Source organism: Haplochromis burtoni, unplaced genomic scaffold (assembly GCF_018398535.1).
Source record: "Haplochromis burtoni strain Fernald_Lab_line unplaced genomic scaffold, NCSU_Asbu1 Contig_12, whole genome shotgun sequence".
In the NCBI taxonomy this organism is placed as follows: Eukaryota; Metazoa; Chordata; class Actinopteri; order Cichliformes; family Cichlidae; genus Haplochromis; species Haplochromis burtoni.
The window spans coordinates 2714262-2736578 of NW_024582373.1; the positions used below are offsets into that span (position 1 = coordinate 2714262).

Sequence of the window (22317 nt, forward strand, 5' to 3'; positions counted from 1 at the left end):
ATGATATTCATAAGACACTATCTGCTGCTATCTGCCTCCTACGCTCCCCCCTCATGTTCTCTCATTTCTTCTTTCTCTTGCCTATGCATAAACAGAGCTCCATAGAAGTATATTACATGGTTGACTTTGTGCCTCCCCCTTATCCTTGCTTTCACACTTCTCAGATAAATGAAATCTGTCTGCACTGAAGCATTTTTCCCTCTGGATGCCCTGATATTTTCGTTATCTGAAATCGAATCTGGAGCTCTGTGCGTGCCTCTACCTCGCCTTGGTAGTAATCTGGCCTGAGAGCAGGGAACTGCCCAGGAGGAATATCATACACTAAGGATAAGCTGAGGAATAAGGGAAGCATAACAATTACCAGAGAATGGCTTGTAATCACGGTGCTTTCTATCTAAATGCTAACCACAAATGCTTGTGATTGTGGGGAACGTAGTTTGTTTCAATCCGAAGAGACCATACAATTCTTCATTTTCATGTTTTCCTCAAAGTCTAAAAATAGATGGCAAAACTAAGCGTGTGCCTGTGCGTGTTTTGAGAAAGCGATTGCAGGAGTGGGAAGAGATACGCAGCTTGGCCACAAATCACTGCCTTCCTGACTTTACCTGCATCTTGACATGCAGTCCCAGTCCCTCGTGAGGTGACAGGAACAAATTTGTCATCCTAATATAGATGCCATCATTGCTGAGATGAATGTACTGAGGTCTAATTCCCAAGTGTAACGTTTGCAAAAACATGACATGAGGAAGGAGGAAGAGCAGCTTTGCCCTACAACAGCACACCAGGTCACCTGTAGCTCCCAGAGAGCATCACCATAATCTGATTCTTGTATTCCAGGTGGGGATTTGTCATTCACAAAGGGGTGAGCGCGAGCGCTACAAGCTAATGAGCGAGGCTCTGGTTCGGCACAAAGGAAACAAAAACCACACTGCAATAAAAATCAGGTGGAAATCGTTTATGAACTCTCTCAAGCACAATTGATTTTTCATCACTAATCCATCCCTGCAGCAATGCTGTTGTGCCAGAGTTCAGGACTGCAATTCATGGCTAGATTTTCTCTTAATAAATTATCAATTTTTTTTTTACTTGACCTGTCATTTCCTGCAGCTCTCGGCTTGTAAAGACTTTATAGTTTGCACAATGACTGCACACAAAGGGGAACAAATATCTTGAGTCTATCAAAAGATATCATAGCGTAATGGAAATGTAAAAGCACTTCTGTGGTAGTTATTGCACTTTGTCGAGAACAACTCACACAGAACATCACATCTTCTTTTGTGCAGATTAAAACATCCAAGATTGGTCTTTTCCCCCCTCATTTATGGTATTTAGCTTTGAGTTTCTTTTACATACACAAGAGTATTATCAATCTTCTGATCTTACTCTCTCAAAGAAAACAAACAAATCTAGTTTTCAAAATGTTAAACTCTTACTTCAAATGAATTTACCTCCTTCCCGAACCAATTTCTCCATTCTCCATTGCCCTTTGTCTCATGTCCACTTGTGTGACAAGCTAAAAGGCTTTATCTGCAGGCATGCAGCGTTCTTTATTTTATTTCTGCAGCATCTGGAATTTGTTTTATCTTAATTTAATCTGGTAATGATATTACTTCATATTGTGTTCCAGTCCATCCCTAAACTGCCTTTATCGTACTTATCAAGTGCCAAGATGGCTGCTCCCTGAACACAGCTAGCCATCTTGAAATTGAAATGTATACATTATGATGCTAATCTAACGCTCGCTATAGCTGTAGACTCAATTACCAAACCGTTATCAAGTTTGAGGTACACTGCATTTGTTTTATACACCCGAAAGGAAAATTTACTGGCTTCATCCGAGGACAGAGGAAGCATGTGATTTCTCTTCGGTGAGAATGAAAATGTCAAATTTGACTAGCACTACTTGCATTCATTAATAAAGGAGCTTTTATGGATGCGTGAGCCAGTTTGTGCCGAACACTTCCTATTTGCTTTGAGTAAAATTACTTTTAAAAATAGAGGGAGCTCTGCATAGCTCAACGAGCAGTTGGCACAGAGCTCGTGTTCATGAATGTTAATGTAAACTAGCTGATCTCCGAATCTTGCAGGTGGGGGCAACACACTGTAGGACAAATTTGTCTCTTGTGTACAACAGTTTGCCTAGGACTATATTCTGTATACAAATCATAAAAGCAAAGGTCCTAAGAGACAACAATGTGGTCTATAAAACAAGCTGTAAAGCTGTCACAAGAGCCAGCCTTTAACAAACAACAGAGACGACATTCACACTGCGTAGGTTTCATTCTTGTCATCCAAACTGTCTTAGTGGAACAATCTGTATTTCTCAGCACTGCTGGCAGTTAGTGTGAAACCTGCAAAAGTAAACATGCTTTCTTTTTTTCAGTCCTTTAATAACGGCACGATGATAAACTTGGCTGAAACAACTTTAGAAAAAAAAAACTAATTCCAAATAAATCATCAAAGGAAGACGCGACGTCCTGTCTCAGCTGGCTAATGTGACGATCGTCTTCCTGGTGCAGTCGAGCCTGTCTCTGCTGTCAGCTCTCGAATAATACAAGCATTCATCAAATCAAGCCAACACGTGTCGACAAGCTGGCATGTACCCCCGATAAGGTGGACTGGATCAGTGAGTCACATGGACTCTACAACACAATGTTGAAGGGCAGTTTCTATAATAGCCCCTGGTGAGCGTGAGATGATGGATATGGTCTGTTGCTGGGAGTGAACGTCACAGGGCTCGGGCCACTGCAGGTCCACGGCGTTACCTTCTGTGCCATCTGTCAGCACTGGGTGGGCACAAAACCATGATGGGGTCTGGGGCAGCGCACTCCAGGACCACCAAAAAACAACAGGCAACTGACTTTAGGGAGAAGGTGGGGGAGGTCAGGAACACAAACAAGTGCTGCAGAGGAGAGCTGTCCATCTCCACATCACGTGTTCAAACTAATTCTGCTCTCGTGAAATCATTGGAGTTGTATTATCCACTAGTGCTTTTCCTTTTATTCCATAGCAGGTGGTGGTAGCAGGATTTTTAATAAGATATAGAAAAGATAATAAACTTAGAAAAATCAATAGCGCACCTGTCAGTGAAGTAAGATCTTTGATACCTATTACTTTATCCTCAAGCTTATAGTATCTCGGTAGCATGACGGTCAATCCCATATATCTGCATTGCAGGGGAAATCTTATCCCGAGGATGTTTTCTTTCTCTGAATAATTGAACACGACCTTACAGGGCGCTGACACTCACACTAAACACTGCAGTATGTTTGTAGGTCCATGAGACAGTTTGATTTAATATCTGGAATGAAATAAGACTCATCCAACATGGCTGCACTGTTGCTGAATAATCACTCTCGTTTATTAATGGAGAACATCCTCTGTTTCCTTAGTAACCTCTCAGTTCTCTATGCATGTGTCTGTTTTTCTAATTGAAAAGCGCACAAATGCAAAATTTAAGGGGGGAAAAAAGGGTTGGCTGGTTTTCATTTTACAATGAGATCTGCCTCTAGATGAGTTGAAGGAAACAGTTCCACTTGGTTAAGAAAGTGACAAACAATTCCCGATACAAATATGAAAAGGAAACTTGATAGAAAAAAATGTAATTATTTTACAAATCAGTAACTTCCCATTTGTTTCTACCCAGTCTCGAAATATCAATAAAAGAGAGAAACAGGCTCTGATTAGGTATATTGTGTGAAGATGTAATTACTTTTCATAAAGATTTAAAACTTCAATGAGCTGAATTTTTGTGAAAAAGTCATGCGTAATATCTATCTGATACTGTAATGATAATGCTTTATTTATATTTATATATGTATACGATCCATTGGCAGTGGATCCACATGTGTAGCATCCCTACATCTGTTTGAAGAAAAAGCTGCATGGATTTTTAAGTATCTGTTGTATGAATTTATTAGTGCTTCAAGAAATGTAGCTTAAAAAATAAATAATATCCCATGTTTGACAGCAGTGACATTAATTTTACAGTAGTTGCACTGTGAAAACCCGTCAATCAAAAGCAAACTTACTATGCTGTTGTCAGCGTGTGCTGCTCCGTAACGTGCGAGAGACAACTGATGACCTCATCCCTTTTAGAGAAGACGGCCAGGATAAAAAGCAAAAAGGCTGATTTCATAACAGGTAAATGGACCGATTACCTACTTTGGCTATACAAATGTAATAATCTCTAAGTAAAGGCTCTATTTTTACAGGCTCTGCTTTTTTTCTATTATTCTATTCCCACTGTTGAGTGTGTTACTAAACCTTAACTTTAGCACTGCTTAAGAGGACATACCAAACTCAGTTTAAACATGTTATATTAAGTTATATTTATACAAATATATTCACGTTATAGTTACATACAAGTTATTCATGCTATGTAAAATGTAAAAGTGAAATTACATTACTCTAGTATTCGCAGCCTTACACTAGCTCCCCGTGCATTAGCGAATCTAATATAAAGTGGCACTGATTGTATTTAAAGTCATGAATGGACTTGCACCTGCAAATGTGGTAAATAAGTGCATCCATACACAATTTTGGATAGGTCCTTAATGTCTGCTTCCCAATCTGTACAAAACCATTTTGTACTTGCGCTGTCGTTATTCCGAGACTCTGGAATAATCTCCCAAATGACCTGAGACAAGCATCAACTGTGACTGTCTTCAGGTCTAAGCTGAAGACAAAGCTTTTTTGTCAAGCTTTCAGAAACTGCTGATCTTTGAAACTCTATGTGGAGAGAATATTAGGAAAACTTTATTTATTTTTACTATTTATTGTTTGCTTGTATTGTATAGCACGTTGGTTTTAAGTGTGCTATATAAGTAAAATGGACTTACTATATGCCAGAATAGTTTGAATTTGTTATGGAAAGAAATGAAACAGCAACAGTAACATTATAGCAGTATATAGTGTTTTCATAGTGCAATGAAGTCTGTTTCAGTGTAATACAAGTCATGTTTTCCACTGAACAGTGAGCAGTAGTCAAATTCTACACAGCTGCAATTCTTCTCTTAAGAAATGCTCAGACATGATGTTCCACCTCCGTCTTCTCCATCATAAGAACAGCAACTGTTTCTGTTTATGGGAAGCTCCAAGTGACAGCTTGTTATGGCTCTTGTTGTTTATTCTTTGTTATAAAAGACCAAAAAAAAGGAGTGGTAAGTGACCTAAAAAAGTTAAATTTTAATACTGGAGCCACATCAGCTTCATTAGTGCACTGAGAAAAAGAAAGGCGACACAGTGAAATACTTTTTCATCGCCGTTAACTGGACATTTATGATCTTAAACTGGGATGGGAGCTGTAACATGAAACTGTGCAATTGAACTACTGATGACAAATTTCAGACAATTGATTCAGAATGATACCCATATTAAGATTTATAAAGACTTATTCGAATTTATATAAAAAATGTGAAGGCAGTTATCATGTATCTCAAACTAAATGAAGACAGAAGAACAAGATTTAGCATCATTTGCAGGATAATTAAAGAAGCACAATCTCAATCAAACTCCAGACGTCTGTCTGAATAGGGACACATGCGTGATTAGTCTTAAATCTTGGCTTTAAAGATTTATTCTAGCCTCAATTTGTAAAACAATTATTTCTACCAATATAAACCACGCGGTGAGGTAGTATAAAACACAATAAAGACACATAGTGCAAGGATGTTAATTAAATAAAAGAAGGTGCAGACTGAGCAGTCATTGAGTAGTAAGTTACAGAAGATTTTTCACCGCAAGATTTTTGTGACACTAAGGTAATTATAGTGTGTTCTGTGAGAGTCAGCAAGGGAGACAAGAAGGTAGCCAAACACCGCACTAAAGGTGTAGCAGTGCAGCATGTCAAATCTTCGATTATCCCTGAGAATTATAGCGAGGTCAGGTTTTGGCCCCTTGTCTCAGGGACCAAGATAAACAGAGCCACTATAAGCCAGTTCAGCTGGAACTGAACCATGTGCTGTGAGTGCAAATGAAATGGCCCACACAATGTGTTTTGAATGTTCCTCGCTTCCTCTGAATGGCCATTACACCCACCTCACCCAGGGTTAATTCAGAAATAGTGGGGGCAATTGGCTATTTGGTGGCAATGATGTGACATACTGGCCATTCATTCTCCCTAGGAACAGGCTATAATCTGCATTTCTTGATTTTTCACCAGCAACAAGCTATAAAACTGAAATTGTACAATGCAAAAAGGTTATGAAAGAAACATAGCAAGCGTGAAATGTCATATGACATCCAAAATTACTGCTATGTTTCTGTAAGGTTTTCCCATATCTGATATTAAAGGTCCCTAGAGCAGAAATTTAAATGACTTGAGCAATCCTGTGAGTTTTCTTTTAGCGCCATCATTAGGTAAAAGTTTTCATTTCTTTAGGGGAAAAGCTTAACATCTCCCGTATGGCCTGACACAAAATTAGTTCTTATAATCATGGATGCCAGACAGTGTGTCCTACTTATATTATTATGAACCTTTTACGTTTTCTCCATTTTCTAACGTATGCGAAAGGAAAAAACAAGCTTCAGAAATTTGAATCACCATATGTAAAACCAATAGAAAGAAACTAGAGGTTCTTTATACCAAACTGAAGGTCACATATGTGTAACATGGCTTTGAACTGTACATATTTCTGCTGGAAGATTGTGTCCTTGTGTCTCCCCTGCAGCCATTACCAACTCTGGAGGATGTTGCTGGAGGACAACATTGGTGGATGGTGGATGGCAGCCCCACACTAGGAAAGCTTCAGAGATTTATATACATATGCACTGGCCAGGGTTGATAATACAGAGCGGTGCAGGTGAGGATCCATCACTGTCACAAGCACTCAATGGCTCTGGTAGATAGCAGTATTTATCTTTTTGTTTCCCCCCTTTGTTCTTTTTTCTATTCTTTTCTTTTTGGAGCTGGTAGGTAAATAGCATTCAGTACTCAGTGGTTTGAATGAAGCATTAACTAAGTACGAATAATTATTTCTTATTTAAGATGCTGTTATATCCCAAACTGCCATCAGACATAATTAAATGTTTTTATTAAGGAGGAGATGATACTGAAAAGATCTAATTTACAAACACTGAGCAGTGCCTGACCACTGGCTGCTAGTTTTACCTTTAGACCTCTGTGTGTGGGCAGCTTGGGGTCAAAAGGACATCAGTACATATAAAAACATACGTGCACACACACACACACACACACACACACTATATCTCTTTTTTTCAATTTACACAAAGTTCAGCTCTGTTCAGTAATTGGTGGAAAGGGTTAGGGGACTGAGTGGGACAAAAATGAAGATGGATTTAAAATAGTTCAAATCTGACAAGTGAAAGCTGTGCCGTTGTTTGTGAATGCTTACACAAGTTCATTACTGTTTAATTGGATGTTACCAGGCACCACTGCAGGGAGCAGACACTTTATCAAAACACGACAGTCCAGTGCTTACAATCAGCTCCCTTCCCCTCACAAGCCACAATCTGACACCCAAGCGTTTAATATCTTGGTCGGGGAAGCTCGTCAGATTGATCGTATGATCAAAATAAAAACAAGATCATATCTGGTTCTTTTGTACTGGAGTGGCCCTAAAATTTGTATTAATCCAATTATGTTTTAGGCAGATGTAAAATTTGCATCACAATTAAAATAACAATTCTGACTCATCAGCTTTTTTCCCATGGTGAACTTCTTTCCTGATTATGCCAGTGTGCTCTAAGACGATAATAGCCGTGTTAATAAAGCAAGTGTGGACACCCAGTGACTTGAGAAGAATGACTATAATGTAATGTTACCCATAAGTCAAGGCCTTCGGCATTCAATCACCATATAACCCCAGTCAAGCATTTTTGATAGGGCACCTGAGAAGACAGACCCTTTAAAATCATTATTATAATGACCACTAGCAGGATCTTCCCCCTAGGAAGTAACCAGGCCGAGGCAAGAAGACACACCCTAAGTCTGCAGAGCCGATGTCACTGAAAGGTTTCACTGTGCTTGAATTTTCACAACATGTGCACAGCAGGGCTGCATGGCCGAATACAGACATTCTGTTTATTAGGCAGGTATTGAGTATGAACGACCATATGAGGTAAGCATAAGACATTATAGTGATAACCCTAACCCTGTTGAGCTCTCTTGGAGAAAGTCAAAACAGACTGTTTTCTTTCTTTTAGGACAAAAAAAAAGTTAATAAATAGTTTTGACCATTAATTAGTTTAATTCACATTCTTAAGCTGTAGCCATTTATTAATAATCCAGTCAAATAATAAAAGACTGGATGGATTGCACCATCCTAAGTTACATTATGAAGGCTATTGCTGCTACTTTCCTAAGAAATTTAGTGCTGTAGGTTGCAGCCACTTACAAATCTAACTACACTTTTTTGTGGTTTGAGTCATCACTTCGCATCGCTAGGCATGTGTATAAAAGGTCTCAGATATGTTTTTCTTAATATTTTGGATCCAACTGCTCCTTTTGACAGTCTGGCCGGCATTTTCCAGAGCACCTTTTTCACCGAGGTTCAGTGGTTATAGCCTGATACTGCCACTGCCTGCGTTAGCCATTTTATATCCACTGGGACCTGCCATACTAAAAATGTATGTGTCCCAGTAATGTGAGGCTCTTAGGATATAAAAGCATTCGGTGAATTGCATTCGACATCAGAGGGGAGATGGAACAGCTGGACAATGAATAAATGCTGACTATTCAACAGAAAGGACAGTGAATGCACCATCTCTTTTTACTGTAGTGTCCTGAGACAGTAATGTCGTACCGCAGGAGCTCGCCATAGGAAGGCTGTCACATTGAATCAAACCGAACGCGTTGACATCTCCCAATGCACACATTTTTGCATGCCTCATTCATCTCTCCACCTACATCGCTGAACCGCTCTTTAGTTGACTTGACTATTTTCTTACTTCCAGTCCTTCTTTACCACCTTATAGGTGAGCTTGCAAGCATAACACGATGATACAATGCCTGTCTCTAAATATGAATATGCATCACCACTAATCAACCTTAAGCCTTGCAGCCATACTGTATACTTTTAAAACAATAACAATAAGATGATCTGGACACTGCTCAACAATAATAACTATACATCTACTTTCCACAAGGTTAATTGTTATTGATAAAAACAGTAAAGCAGAATCCCATTAACAAAATAGCATAATGTCAGTTATCTATGTTTCCAGATGCCTTGCACATAATGCCTCTCTTTGTAATTTGCTATACTTCTAATTTGTCATGGTCCTTTAAATCACCTTTTTTAACTCCAGATGAAAAGGCCAAGGAAAAAAGGGGCATCCATCCTATCAAGGCTATTCCTTTCTGCCAATCTCTTGGTTCCTTGGTGGCAATTTATATCACCGCATGGAGCTGGGATATAATTATAGTCTATTGTCTGATATTTCACCTGCATTACATGCTATTGCAACGGTTCAGGAACCATGCTGAGTCCGAGAGAAAGCCATTCCACGCGGATCAATATTTATGATTGTATTATTTGTCAGCAACTGCGGACCCTTGCACAAACTATTATGCCGGTCTCAGGTCAGAGAGAGTTAGGTGACAAGAGGTAATGTATAATCTTTACTGTGCTAAGTCGAAGGTAAGGTGCATGTTATCTGTAGGAGTCTGTCATTTCATAAAATGAGCAGTGGGTTTAGTAGTCTGCTAACGTTACAGAACAGCGTGATATTTTAATTTGCTGTTTGATTAAATATAGCTGATATTTCGCAGTAAAGAGCTTAATTTTGCTTTCACAGATGCATCAACGTTAAAGGTTAAAGGCGTTTTCACACTAATTTTTAGATGAAGACAACAATAGGCCTAATGTGAAAACTAATTAAATGGGTTTCTTTTTAACAATGAAAGTCATCACTGTTACACTGTGAAGGCACTCAGACGTTTTCTTTTAAAATAGACTGAGGCATGCGTCTATTAACTGTTGTCTCAGTGAAACTGTGAAGACAGACAAGTTATACAAAGAGGAATTAAAATCAAATCATTTGTGTGAAGATTTTTCAGTGAAGTTAAATCCACCACTCCTCGGGATGCTATGATCTCCCTGTACCCAACGCGACTAATCCAAAAATTATTTTAAAATATATTTGTAACAGCTCTGATCTAAGGGATGTTTTAGCTTACAGCAGCTATGCATGCTTTTAATACATCTGACCCTCAAATTATTTGAAATTTTGACAATCACTTTAACTTTGCATGCATTCAGTTCATGTTCCACCCAACCCCCCTTTTCTTTTTTTGCTGTGAGCGTTTAATATAATGTAAAATGCCCAATTAATTTTGAAAACTATCACAGAGTAGCTTTGGCTCAGTTTAAGCACATTTCTCCAATTAGTGAGGTGAGGCTGGCTTTTGATTGTTTATACAACTTGAAACCGTCCCCTGGGTCACGCTGCTTCTAGTTTAGTTTTGTACCAACAAAACATGAAAGCATTTCCAACATTCCAGTCTTGTTTATGCTGTGAAAATGAAATACAGCCACTGCAACTCTTCCTTTTAATGACCTATATGAGAATATATAGTAACATGTATTGTCAATTAAGCAGGTCTTCCAGAATCACTGACATGGCTTTTAAATTCAGTCCAATTTAAAGGAGAAGACTTAAATTCCCAATTTACATTTTTAAAACATCTATAACACATGAGCAAAACTGGGCCCGTGGGACAGAATCCACCAGTTAGGGGCAGAGAGCTTTGCAAAACAGACACACCCACACTTTGTTGCTTACATTAGGAAAATATACAGTACATAATTTGTGACAATAAATAGAGCAAATAGCTGTCTCTTAACTGTATATCATTCAATCCTAGACTGTGTCCATCTTAGGTTTTTTCATGTTAGTCCGTGTTTTGTTTTGCAGCTTGTGCATAATACTAATAATAGGATAAGACTTCTTGGGGATCCCCACAACATCAATCTGCTCAGCTTACAGCTAGGAAAACACAAGATGAAAAGGGCCACAGCTAGCCAACTGAAATTTCAAATTAAGAGTGAATGGATTGCCCTTTGATAAAATAATTACACAGTCGCACCAATCATTCACAAAATATACTTGGCAAGGTTGTAGAAAAAATACGAGTACTACACAACTAAGGTATAGTAAATATTATCCCAATTTGTTTATTTTATTTGGGTATACAGATCTGTACTCTAACTCAAGTATAAGCTAATGCACAAAGAATGCAGCGGTCATAAGAAAACACAAAACTATGTGAGTGAATTAAAATTCATAAATATGATGTGCATACTTGATGATGTGGATAGTGAGTGAAACAATGGTAAAAGTATTCTAAAAGGCATGACAGTTCATTTTTCAAGTGTTTTTCATTTCCAATTCATGGCCGCTGATGTATTGTGAGGCGTTTAAAATGCAATGTCTTCTGTTTTTGGCAGAGACTATGCAAGAATGGTCTGATCACCACTCCATTGGATAGGACACATATTTCGCGTTGCATTGTTTAGTCCCACATTGTGACATCTGAGAAGTAATATGCTCCAGCAGATGCTGCACCACTCATGCAGGACCGATAAAGATGATGGAGGACCTCGATGATGGTTATCACTGTAACACAGACACACCTCATGGGGCCATATCTGATTGCAAACAGGAGCAATGCTCAACAGTGTGTTGCAGCTCCCAATTGTGAAACAATGTGCTTATTTTCCCTCAGTTTTTAGGGCGGAGGCCTCAAGGAGAAAAAAAGGCATGACGGGCGGAATAAAACGGAGCATTCTTCACGTGGCTGTCACGATGAAACGTACTATATTAATCCAGGATGCGCTTATCTTGCTATGCATTACTTTGCATTGAGAGCATTACAATAAGGATCAAACAGAGTATAGACATGGAAAAGAAGAGACTTGAAAAAGAATTATTTAAAAGAGATCTTACTTGCTGAGGCTCTCGTGGTGTTGTCAGCTTTACTCTCCTGCTGGACGCTGTGGTGGTGGTGATCTCCATGATGGATGTGGATGTCTCTGAGCGATTGGCTGTGGTACTTGACTGTGGGGTGATAGAGGAGGGTGACTCCCCCACAAGCCGCACACTGCCTTGGATCCTTATATTGGGATCCCCCTCTGCGGCCATGTTGAAGACCTTCAAGCCATTATAGTAGAGGCCTGAAAGCTGGCCCTGAAAGGATCGACTGCGATCTCGCTCCCAGCCCCCAATCTGTATAGTGGTTTGGCTGTTGAAGATTGTAAGCTGTCGCCCTGCGGGAAAACAATGTTACATATATACAAGAATGTTGAACTGTGGACTCGGCCACTTTTACAAAGCAAGATAAAAGAACAGAAAGACTGATTTTTTTGCCCAGTGGCTAATGAGAACAATAAATTACGGGTTGTAGAGCAAACCCTGTTAATTTATTGTAGTTAAACGATGAGATGCCTATGAAAAGAAAAACATAAAGTATAAACACAGGATATAGAAAATCAATGTAGCTTTGCTAAAAGGTCAGTCTAATCTGGAATGGCATGGAAAAAAAGATTAAGAAAAAGTAGCACTGTTATGGGAATGCAATAGATTTAACTACATAAAACATATGATAACATAATCTTGAAAGGACTAAATGGATCATTTGTTTGCAGGAAATTGCCTGGAAATAAAACTGAACAAAATTGGATAACAAAGCTAAAAAGATATATGTAACTAAGTTATCTTTCAGTTTTTCTTCAAATTTTAGCATTTATGGACCTCGAAAGCATGAAAAAAAGAAGAAAAACAAGAAAGCTTCATGTGTGGCTGCAGTCTGTGAGAAGTGGACTGGAAGGTTCTCACAGGAGGCAAGAGACACTTCACTGTTATTGTTCATCCTTTTAGCAAAAGCAACCAAATTAAAACAAACAAATAAAATAAAAATGGTTGGAAAGAAATTAAATTTAAAACAGAACTTTTTATGACACAATTTCAATGGAAAACTGAAAAAAAAGAATTAATATAAAAAAAAACAGAACGCTAATTTCACATTGAGTGAAGATAGAAATTAGGTATTTAACTACAAGAAAAAAAATAAAGAAAATCGAAACAAAAAAACAAAGCATGCACTCAGCTTGTTTTATGTTACAGTTCCTTGATCTAAAGTCCTGCATACATATATATATATATGTATATATATTTACAATATATGTTAAAGGGACTCAAAATGCTGATGCCAATTGATATTGCACACTATTTATCTTTGCTAACAGTTTAATCAAAATAGATCAAATGACACTAAAGTAATGTGCTGTACTGTAAATGCATGTTTCAAAAGTGTTTCAAAATAACACTTAGCAACGAATGAACAACTGATGTAGAACTTTTAATTTGTAATTTATGTTTACAGCAAAAAGCGACATGAATTTATAGACATTTTAAAAATGCTGATATTACTTCAGTAAGTGGATTTATATTCATATTTACAGTCCCTTTAACCGTAAGTTGACAATAAACACGTATTAAAAAAAGCTTACATCTATAAAATGAATACATTATTATAAAAAAAACTAAATTTAACTGTTCAAATCATTTTAATTTTAAAGTTTTACTGAACATTTATTTTTAAGGTTTATTATTTACAAAATAATGCTACAACTTGGTTATGATCAAATTATTTTATTTAAAATTTTAATCAGGTTTTTTACCTTTGTCGAGTAGCCATTCGTCAACTACTCGACCAAGTCGGTATGGGATTCGCTGTCTAGCAATCGCCAGGCGTTCGTTATCATTGTTGCCTTTAAAGTTTAAAGAGACATTTCATTGGTTACAATCTGTAAGGTCAAAGGTTAAATATCCATACTTAATGCTAGAGCTATACAACTGCACAAGGTTTTTATATTTAAAAACGTTTTGTATGTTTAAAAAAACAGTATTAACTAAAACATTATTTGACCAAACTTCACTCTTTTTATTTTAATTTTAACCAACAAATTAGGCCTATATTAATTGAAAATAAGAGGACTAGCATATAAATGTTTCATCTAAGTTAATAAACCTATGTTAAAAACCAACCAAAATCACAAATTTATACATCCATTACAATATCTTTACCCAATATTTCCATCCCCATTTATCATTTCCCTCTGTTTTTATCTGACTTTTAAACTGGTTACATTTATACAGCTTCAAAAAGGAACATCATTTGAATTTATTATTAAATAAACCGTTTATGGTTTAAAGGAGAGAACCATTTAACTTTCACATATTACAAATGCCCACCCCATTTATAAAAACACTAATTGACAAGTAATAATAAACTATTTGCCATATAAAACCTAACAGTAAATTCTCTAACGCTTCTAATCAGAGAGAAATCAGAAGACAAAGTAGATACATACACTGTAAACCTTCAAGAACATGGCTTTGACAAAAGCTACAAGTCATAAAGAAGAAAAAGTCACAAGCTTGAGCGAGTGTAGCGTCGCATACATGTGTTTCAATGACAGTCAAGTGTTTTTAGAGCATAAAGTCAAATAAGTGACATAAATGAGAAAGAAGAGCTACAAAAAAACGACCCTCTGTATTGGAGGGTCACTTTGGCATTAATGAGGGCAAACTCTGCATCACCCTTTTGTCAACGCCAATAACCTCTCCAGAACAGAAGACTTTCAGCAAAGTGGCACTGTCTCTGAGTGCTTTTCCCCTGGTATTGTCTGCTGAGATTGAATTCAGTCGGCCCCATTCTTCTGGCAGATTGACAATGTTTGTTCCATCAACTATATTAATTCAGTTCTGGCAGATAAAAGATCCGGTAGCTAACAATGATTCGGTGGAGAATAGCTTCTTAGAGGAGAGGTCTGCTAAGAAAAGGAGGTAACCTTGTAAAAGACACACACCTCTTCTAATAAAAGATCTTATAAGTAAGAGCATACATAAAAATATATTTTTTAATCACATCAGCTTGAATTACTGTTGAAGACCAGCTAAACAAGAAAAAAACCCAGTTTGAATCTTATCTATACCCCTAATGAAATTTGGTTGCGGATGACCGTGCCTGGGTGGAGCACATAGCATTGTGAAGAAGATTTAGCAACACTTTTCCTTTATGCTGATTGGACAGATACAGTCCAGATTACAGCAAACCCACACAGGAAGGTAATGGGTAACATTTGATAGGACTGGTTTAGGAAGGAAGATGAAGTTTGTAATGGACAAACTCTCTTGTAGAGCACATACATCAAGTTTCTGCACTTTTTCTACATTTTTCTTAAAAAGTATTTTAAACTTGTAAACTTGCAAATGCATGTCAACTTCAATTTGTCATTTCTTGTGAAACTTAACTGTGACTACTCAACTTGTTTCACTAAAAAAAGAGGACTTAATGAGCTCCTCGAGAAGTCGTGTAGTGCAGTTTTTAGCATACGTCACTCAAGCAGGAGTAAATAGCGCATTTGTTGAGTCAAGCATGCACAAACGCAGACACAGCTGTGCTTCCTATCATTTTGAATGTGATAAATTAATGAATAATTCTTCATTGCTGTTGCAATGGAACATTTGAGGGCTTTGTCAATTCCTGTCATCTCCATTTCTTAGTCATGGGGTGTTGGTTATGTCACCTCACCATTCCCTGCTACTCTGACACCTCATCTGAGGAGAGGTCAGCATCAAACGGGGCCCTGGAGAACATTTATCCTACAGCTGTTGCGAGGACAGCGAGGACATCTGAGTTTAGAGTGAAAAAGAGAAACACCTATTAATACCTTCCTTTTTTAAATGATGTTCATTGATTAATGCTCATTTCTAACTATGCTATATAAGTTACTTGATGGTTGCAGTATGACGTGTTTTTGATGTATTCTAAGCTTTATTCAAAAAATAGTTTTAGTATAGGCTTACATGTTGGTGTCAGAGTTTTAGCGCAAATGACAGTTTGTTGAAGAAGTATGCAAGGAAACTAATAGAAAGGCACAGAGGAGTGTCAGCTCCAGGCGCATAGATACCCAAGAAGCACGCACACATATTCATGCACACTTATCCTCACACACAGCGTGCCACTGTGCCAAAATCCTCTACTTTTGTGCAAAAACATGCTCCATTTTCAAAGACGGCTGCGCTTTATCTGTTTGGCTACGTACCCCATGGCACACTGAGTCTATCCTTATACTGAGGTTAATTAAGTGTGCATATAATCAAGGTCTGATCGTGTATTGATTCCCACTGTGGGACACCGAAGTGTTAAACAATGCTATCCCCTGGGCTTTGATGCAGCAACAGAGCCCATTCATCCTGCCTGTGAGCGGCGCCTGTGACTGCTGCTGAGTGGTGATTTGGTTTGGTGTGGGACAGCCTGGCTTATCTCCTCTGCCAGACAGCAGCGATTCAGCTGAGCCATCCCAACCGACCTGCTTTACCCTCGCTCGCTTGTATTCTTTTTTTTTTTGTTAATAAAGTGGTCAGATAAGGTGGGAGCTTTATCTCATTACAAGCCCTAGGACACTCACCACATTAAATGAACAAATATGCAAATGCTTCCTCTGTTCATGGAGCCGGGAGAATTAAAAAAGAACAAAAAAAAGGAGGAACCTACACAAATCGCACTATTATTTTTATTATTCTGCCCTCCCTTTTCTCTAACTGCGCTATTTTTTAAATATCCTCGGTGTTGAGAGCTTGCACAATAGGCTCAATAAGCTCACGGATAGAACAAAGGTAAAAACAGAGCAGATAGGACGGAGCTTTGATGGATAAAGCTAACCATCCTTCCCTTGTATCCCATAAATCAGACTCCACACCACAAGCGGGAAAAAGAGGACAGGGGGTGAGATCGACACGGAGGCAGACGTGGACAGATAGAGGTAAAAAGGACAGGAAAAGAGCGAACTCGGAGCTCGGGAGAGTGGAGTGAGAGACGGTGAGCTCTGTAAGTGCACCACGCTCTGATAACAGTAAAAGAATAAGGCCAGGGACTTCTCCATTATCTTTGTGTGCAGCGTGTGTTCATTGGGTGCTCCGATAGGACACTGCACTGTACCCTGCAGGCCTGGCAGCACCATTGTGATGGTATTACTTCCATGGCCAAGGCTCAGGAGAAGGGGTTGATTTTTTTTCCTTTTTTTTGTTGCTGCTGAGCCTTTTGTGTGTGATGCAGAATGAAGGCAGGGACAGGATAAAAGAAGGAGAGCTAAACTACAGCAAATAGTCGCCTAGTTGTGTGTCTGCGTATGTATTTTGCATTTTAGATTCTAATAATTGTACTAAAGACTTTTAATGACCCATAAGTATGCAGTACGAGACTTTTTAATGAGATTACCAGGGCAGCAATAGAGGCTCTGGCAAAGCAATTATTTCCTTGCTTTAAGAACGATCGCTCCCTCCCCTATAAACTCCTCCTCTCTATCTTTCTCACTCTCTAGCCATCATTTTTATCTTTGCTGTCTACTCTTATTATAATCATTGTTGATCTGTGAGTGGCCTAAGAGTGGCTGAGGGCTGCTATTATGAGTGCGTTAGAGGCATACATGGATACTAATCAAACTACAGGCGAGCTGAGAGAATAATAGCTTTGTGTGCTGGGGGTGCAGGGAGGAACTGCGCAGTAATTGTGATTAGATGTAATTAGTCTGCAACGAGCTTAATAAGGTAGCTGGACTTGGCATTGTCACTGACGCATGATTGGTGGGGATGAGATAGGTCACTTTTCCCTGCAGCAGTTATAACTCATCACTTAGCATAACAGGACAGTCTTGTATCATTCTTATGCTTTTCTGCATTTTCTGCAGTACTGCACGACTTTCTACTACCAAATATGTGTTGTAATGTAATGTACATTGTTGAAAAATGCATAGCAGCAAACCTTTGTCTGTATAATATCAGCACTGATGTATACTACAACAACAACAACAACAAGTTGTTTTCGCCAACTTCTTTGAATTTATGTGCATGACATGAGTACGAGTATGTATCATCAGGCTTTCGCTGGTCTGCGGGTGTTTGTCGTTTGAAGACTGAGACGGGATGCGGGAATTTAACCCTGCTGTATATTCGGCCCTATCCACAACATGTCAAAAGCCATTAGTTTCTCTTTTCCACCTGAGGCAAGCAGGGAGGGTTGAGTCCAAGTCATAAAAACCATCTTTCATTTGGATGAATGCACTGGTCATAGCTAAAAAGGTCACCAAACATTATGCAAAAGAGGAGCGACAGGTTCAATTTGTCTTCTGTTTGTCTGGTTGCCCACTCATTTTATGCGTGCTCAAAATCTAACAAATGTTTTGCATTTAGTGCTGCAGTTTTTTCTCTCATGGGAAAAAAAACAAATAAGAAAACAACAACAACAACAAAAAAACCCCCACTACACGTGTCCATACAGTAATTTTGCTGTTTGCATTCTCAACAGTCATTTACGCACTCCTTTATTCATCTATAGCTTTTGTCAAAGCCTTTAACAAGTTAAAAATGTCATCAAGTTCAACAACACAGGCAGAAGCATCAATATCTGTATATTCTACTCTATATTCTGCATACATTCTACACAAATATACCAGTGTTGTTGAGTTGTTGCTGAGTTAGATTACTATAGATTTCCTCTCACAAATGTGTTGACACAGAGATTGCTTTGTTTTTTTTCCCCAATCGATCAAAAGATTCCCTCACAACATTGAGTCCACAGTATATTACATCATCAGTAACCAGTAAACTATAAAAGAAAGTGCCAGCAAAACTATTCCAGTCTTATAATGTTAAACTACTAAAATACATTACTCTTTTTCAGTTACTAAATGCCTATTACACAGGGCAGTAATTACCAAATTCATCCTCTACTGTCATGTAAACTGTGTTTATGAGAAGTGTTACACAATTTAAATTATTAGTAACACTATTGGCCAGGAAAATTAATCCGGCTTGCTTTTAGTCTGTGAGTAATTGTAGTGTATGCTGTGAAAATTATTAATATCAAAGTGTATTTTTATGGCTAAACAAGATGCTGTAATGAAGCTGATCATCTGGTATTTAATTGTGAGTAAGCAACAGATTTACTTTGACAGTGTTATTACAGGTCCGTCTCCCCGGTGACCTTAATTCAATCAATCTGCTATATTGGCAGACACATAAATACTGAAACCGCACACAATTACTTGCTACAAAAAACTGGTAATTTGTCTGTGGATTGTCTAATGATTTGGGTTACTGTGAGTATACACTGTGCATTGACAATTAGGTATATGGGGGATGTAATGCAGACATGTAGACAGGTTGGGTGGTTGCACTTGTAGGCAGACATATGAGTCTATCAGCCCTCAGGTTTATCAGATTGATGCACCACAAAGATCAAAGATTTCGTGAAAAGACAACTCAACAACACTGGTGTTTACTCTCAAAAGCTGCTGGAAACCGAAACATAAAAAGCAATTAAAGCACATGCCAAGTCAACATAAGAACATCCTAACAGATAAGGCTTTAATAGCTTGCTTGATAATATCTGGGTCATTTTATCGCCTCTAGGAGGCGGCAGATGTAATTAAAGGCAAAGTGGGTGACTCACCTGTGGGGTAGCGCTCAATGACTGGCAGGTCATCCACCTGCAGAGTGGCATTACCCCCACTCCTCGTAAACTTCACTATATGGTACTTTCCATCATTTACAAACTTTGACGTCTCCTCAATATTAATGTCATCTGTACCGACATTAAATACAACGGCAATGTTTCCTTTCTCCTGAAAAGAGAAGAACACAAAAAACACTTTCTTTTTTAGTAATCAGTAAACATTGTTGTGAACAGTATTGCTAAGGGACTGTAGCGAAATTAGAGCAGGTGGTTTCAGGAAAGGTAGAGAGCTGTGATTTTTATAAGACAATCAGGCCAGTGGCCTATAATTCTTTAAGCACTTTCACTTTTTATAATGAATTAACACTAACTACTTTATAAATGAGTAGTGCTATGAGAATCCAGTAAAAAGAAAAAATATTTTAAAAAAGTATCAGCTGAAATTTTTCATTGTACATCAGTATGGACTAAGAAAACACAATGAAACTATGAATGAAGTCGTTAGCATAGCTTTTCTCATAAAGGGGTAATCAGGTGTACTTTTCAAAACGTGCTTATTGGAACTTTTGTTAGCTCTGCATATACAATGTTTAATATGATTTAGTGTCTATTTATTAAACTACAAGACCTGCTGGGTTGACCATAAGACAGATTACTGTATGGCTGTTTGGATTATTGCACTGGCAGCCGTATCAACACAACATATGTGTTTTTCTCGGATGTGGTATCACTCCTGGAAGTTGCAGTCTTCGAAAAAAAAGAAACAAAAAATAAAACACAAATATGTGCATTGTGTCTTTTGTTGTGTCAAAAAAATCACTTCAGGCAATTATAGGGTTATTTGTTAAGTTTTCCCTTGAGCTGCATATGCTGTGTGCTGGCTGATGCCCTCTGCACGATGCTGACATCTGGTTTTTTAAAGTACAATAAACATGCAGTATGCTATTTATTTCATTCACCCATTCATCCATCGCACAAACACATTCAGTCCTGAATGATATGACTGATTGTGAGCCCTTTGTTAGACTGAATCAGTGCTTGAACACTGGCATCTTTACAGTGACTTAAAAAAACATAAGAGCAGAAAAATCAAGCAAAAGTCTCAAAGGAAGTTTTTTCCAGCTTAGCCGCAGACTCCTTCACATGATTGATTCACGTGATGCCTATCTATTCTAATAAGCTTTGTTACAGTTCATGATCGAAGTCCCTGAATCCTACTGCTTAATCCAGCTAAGATGAGAGCGTATGTTGGTGCAGCTTCTCTCTCTATGCTTAGGAGCTGCAGTGAAAGGAGCATCTGGTTGGAGGCTCAACCTACTGTAGCAGCACAGCACTCTGCATGTCATTATCCAGTCAGCATAGCCAATACTACACTGCATCCCTAACGTGCCCATATGCACAAACTGCTTTTTCAAGACCCCACCCCTCACACACACACACACACACACACACACACACACACACACACACTCTTACAGAGCCCAGATGCCTTAAAGTGCAGAATGAGTAGAGCGTGTCTCAAGAGCCAGGAGCTAAAGTGCAATTAAAACCATTTGTAATGTGTCACACCACGTTACCAAAACTAGGACAATTGTATGCTTTGTAATGTAATTTCAACAGATTATATAATCTAATGCATTAAAGCTACAGTAGCAAAACAGTTTACTGACTGCTTGCAGGCCTAAACACCAACCGAGAAAAAAAATGAAATCTAGATGGCAACAGCGACACCAGCTCGTCTCGGGGTTTTTTTTTAGATCTCAATGGGTGTGGGGATGATCTTTATACACTTGTTAGTACTCAAATCTTGTGGTAGTTGTAATCTGTCCTGCATTGCATCCTCTTGAAAGAATTCAGAAAGAGTCATAGAGACTGCAGGCCCTCAGCAGAGCTAAATGTAACTAGAGAGACAGGACATACAAGACCTCTCGCTAATGTGGATATTACTTTATTTTAAGCATATAGTGTGAAATCTAACATGAAACTAGAGTTTTTCATTTCAAAGGGGCGAGCATGCACTCAACAGACTAATTCTGGAGTTTTTTTTAGTGTCATTGCTCTTAGAAAAAGAGAGACAGAAAAAATGTTTTAATGGACCGACCAACCCAATTAAAATCCTTCTTTTAATAGCCTCCTTCAATTGACTTCTAATGCTCCCCATGGTCTTGTTAATAAATTTACTGCATTTAGTCACAAACTGCCAACTCAAATTTCCCATAGCATAAAAAAAAAGCCTTGAAAGAGATGAAGGGATAGATGAAAGCGAGTGGAAGACAAAGGACAGAAACCACACCATGAGATTTTGGAAGTCAAATGTCAGATAAAAGATAAGAGCTTGAGTATTCAAGCTGAGTAAATGGAGAGCCATTTTGACATGGTGTCTCCCATATTAAAGTAATTAACTTTGACTGTTATTGCCTCCGCCTTCTGAGGATTTGCTTTATTATTTTTTTCCCCCAAATAATAATAATGCATTACATTTCAGCATTTCTTAAAATTCGATCAACTCAGACAAGCAGTTTCTCAGTTTAGTTCAGCAATGAGAGGAGCCTAATCCTGGTGCTCTAATAGGGTGCAGGCTTATGTCAGATAGTGATTGATAGCTGCTTACATAAACTCAACCCATTACACCCTGCAAAATTTTGGGGCTTCTCACTTGGTAAGTGCTGCTCCCCACAGGGCTGCTCCCCTTGGGAACATACTGTACGGTGCACACATCTCACATCCGAAGAACTCAGCCCTGCCTGACACTCGGCACGCCGCCTTGATTAATTGCTCATCAAGCTGCAATAGAGTTTAATTAACTGATGAAGTTGATCCACCATTCTCCTATA

At 38.4% G+C, this 22317-nt stretch overlaps 1 protein-coding gene across 1 annotated transcript in view; it reads right to left on the reverse strand.

Annotated features, from left to right (window-relative positions):
* The window catches only part of LOC102302586 (neurexin-1a), a 264767-nt gene that overhangs the window by 25444 nt on the left and 217006 nt on the right, over window positions 1-22317 (reverse strand). Inside the window, exons 20-22 of the mRNA XM_042214402.1 lie at window positions 19481-19652; window positions 13644-13733; window positions 11911-12230 (exon numbers count right to left, since the gene is read on the reverse strand). Coding sequence (XP_042070336.1) covers window positions 11911-12230; window positions 13644-13733; window positions 19481-19652 — 582 coding nt within the window. The remainder of the gene's footprint in view (window positions 1-11910; window positions 12231-13643; window positions 13734-19480; window positions 19653-22317) is intronic.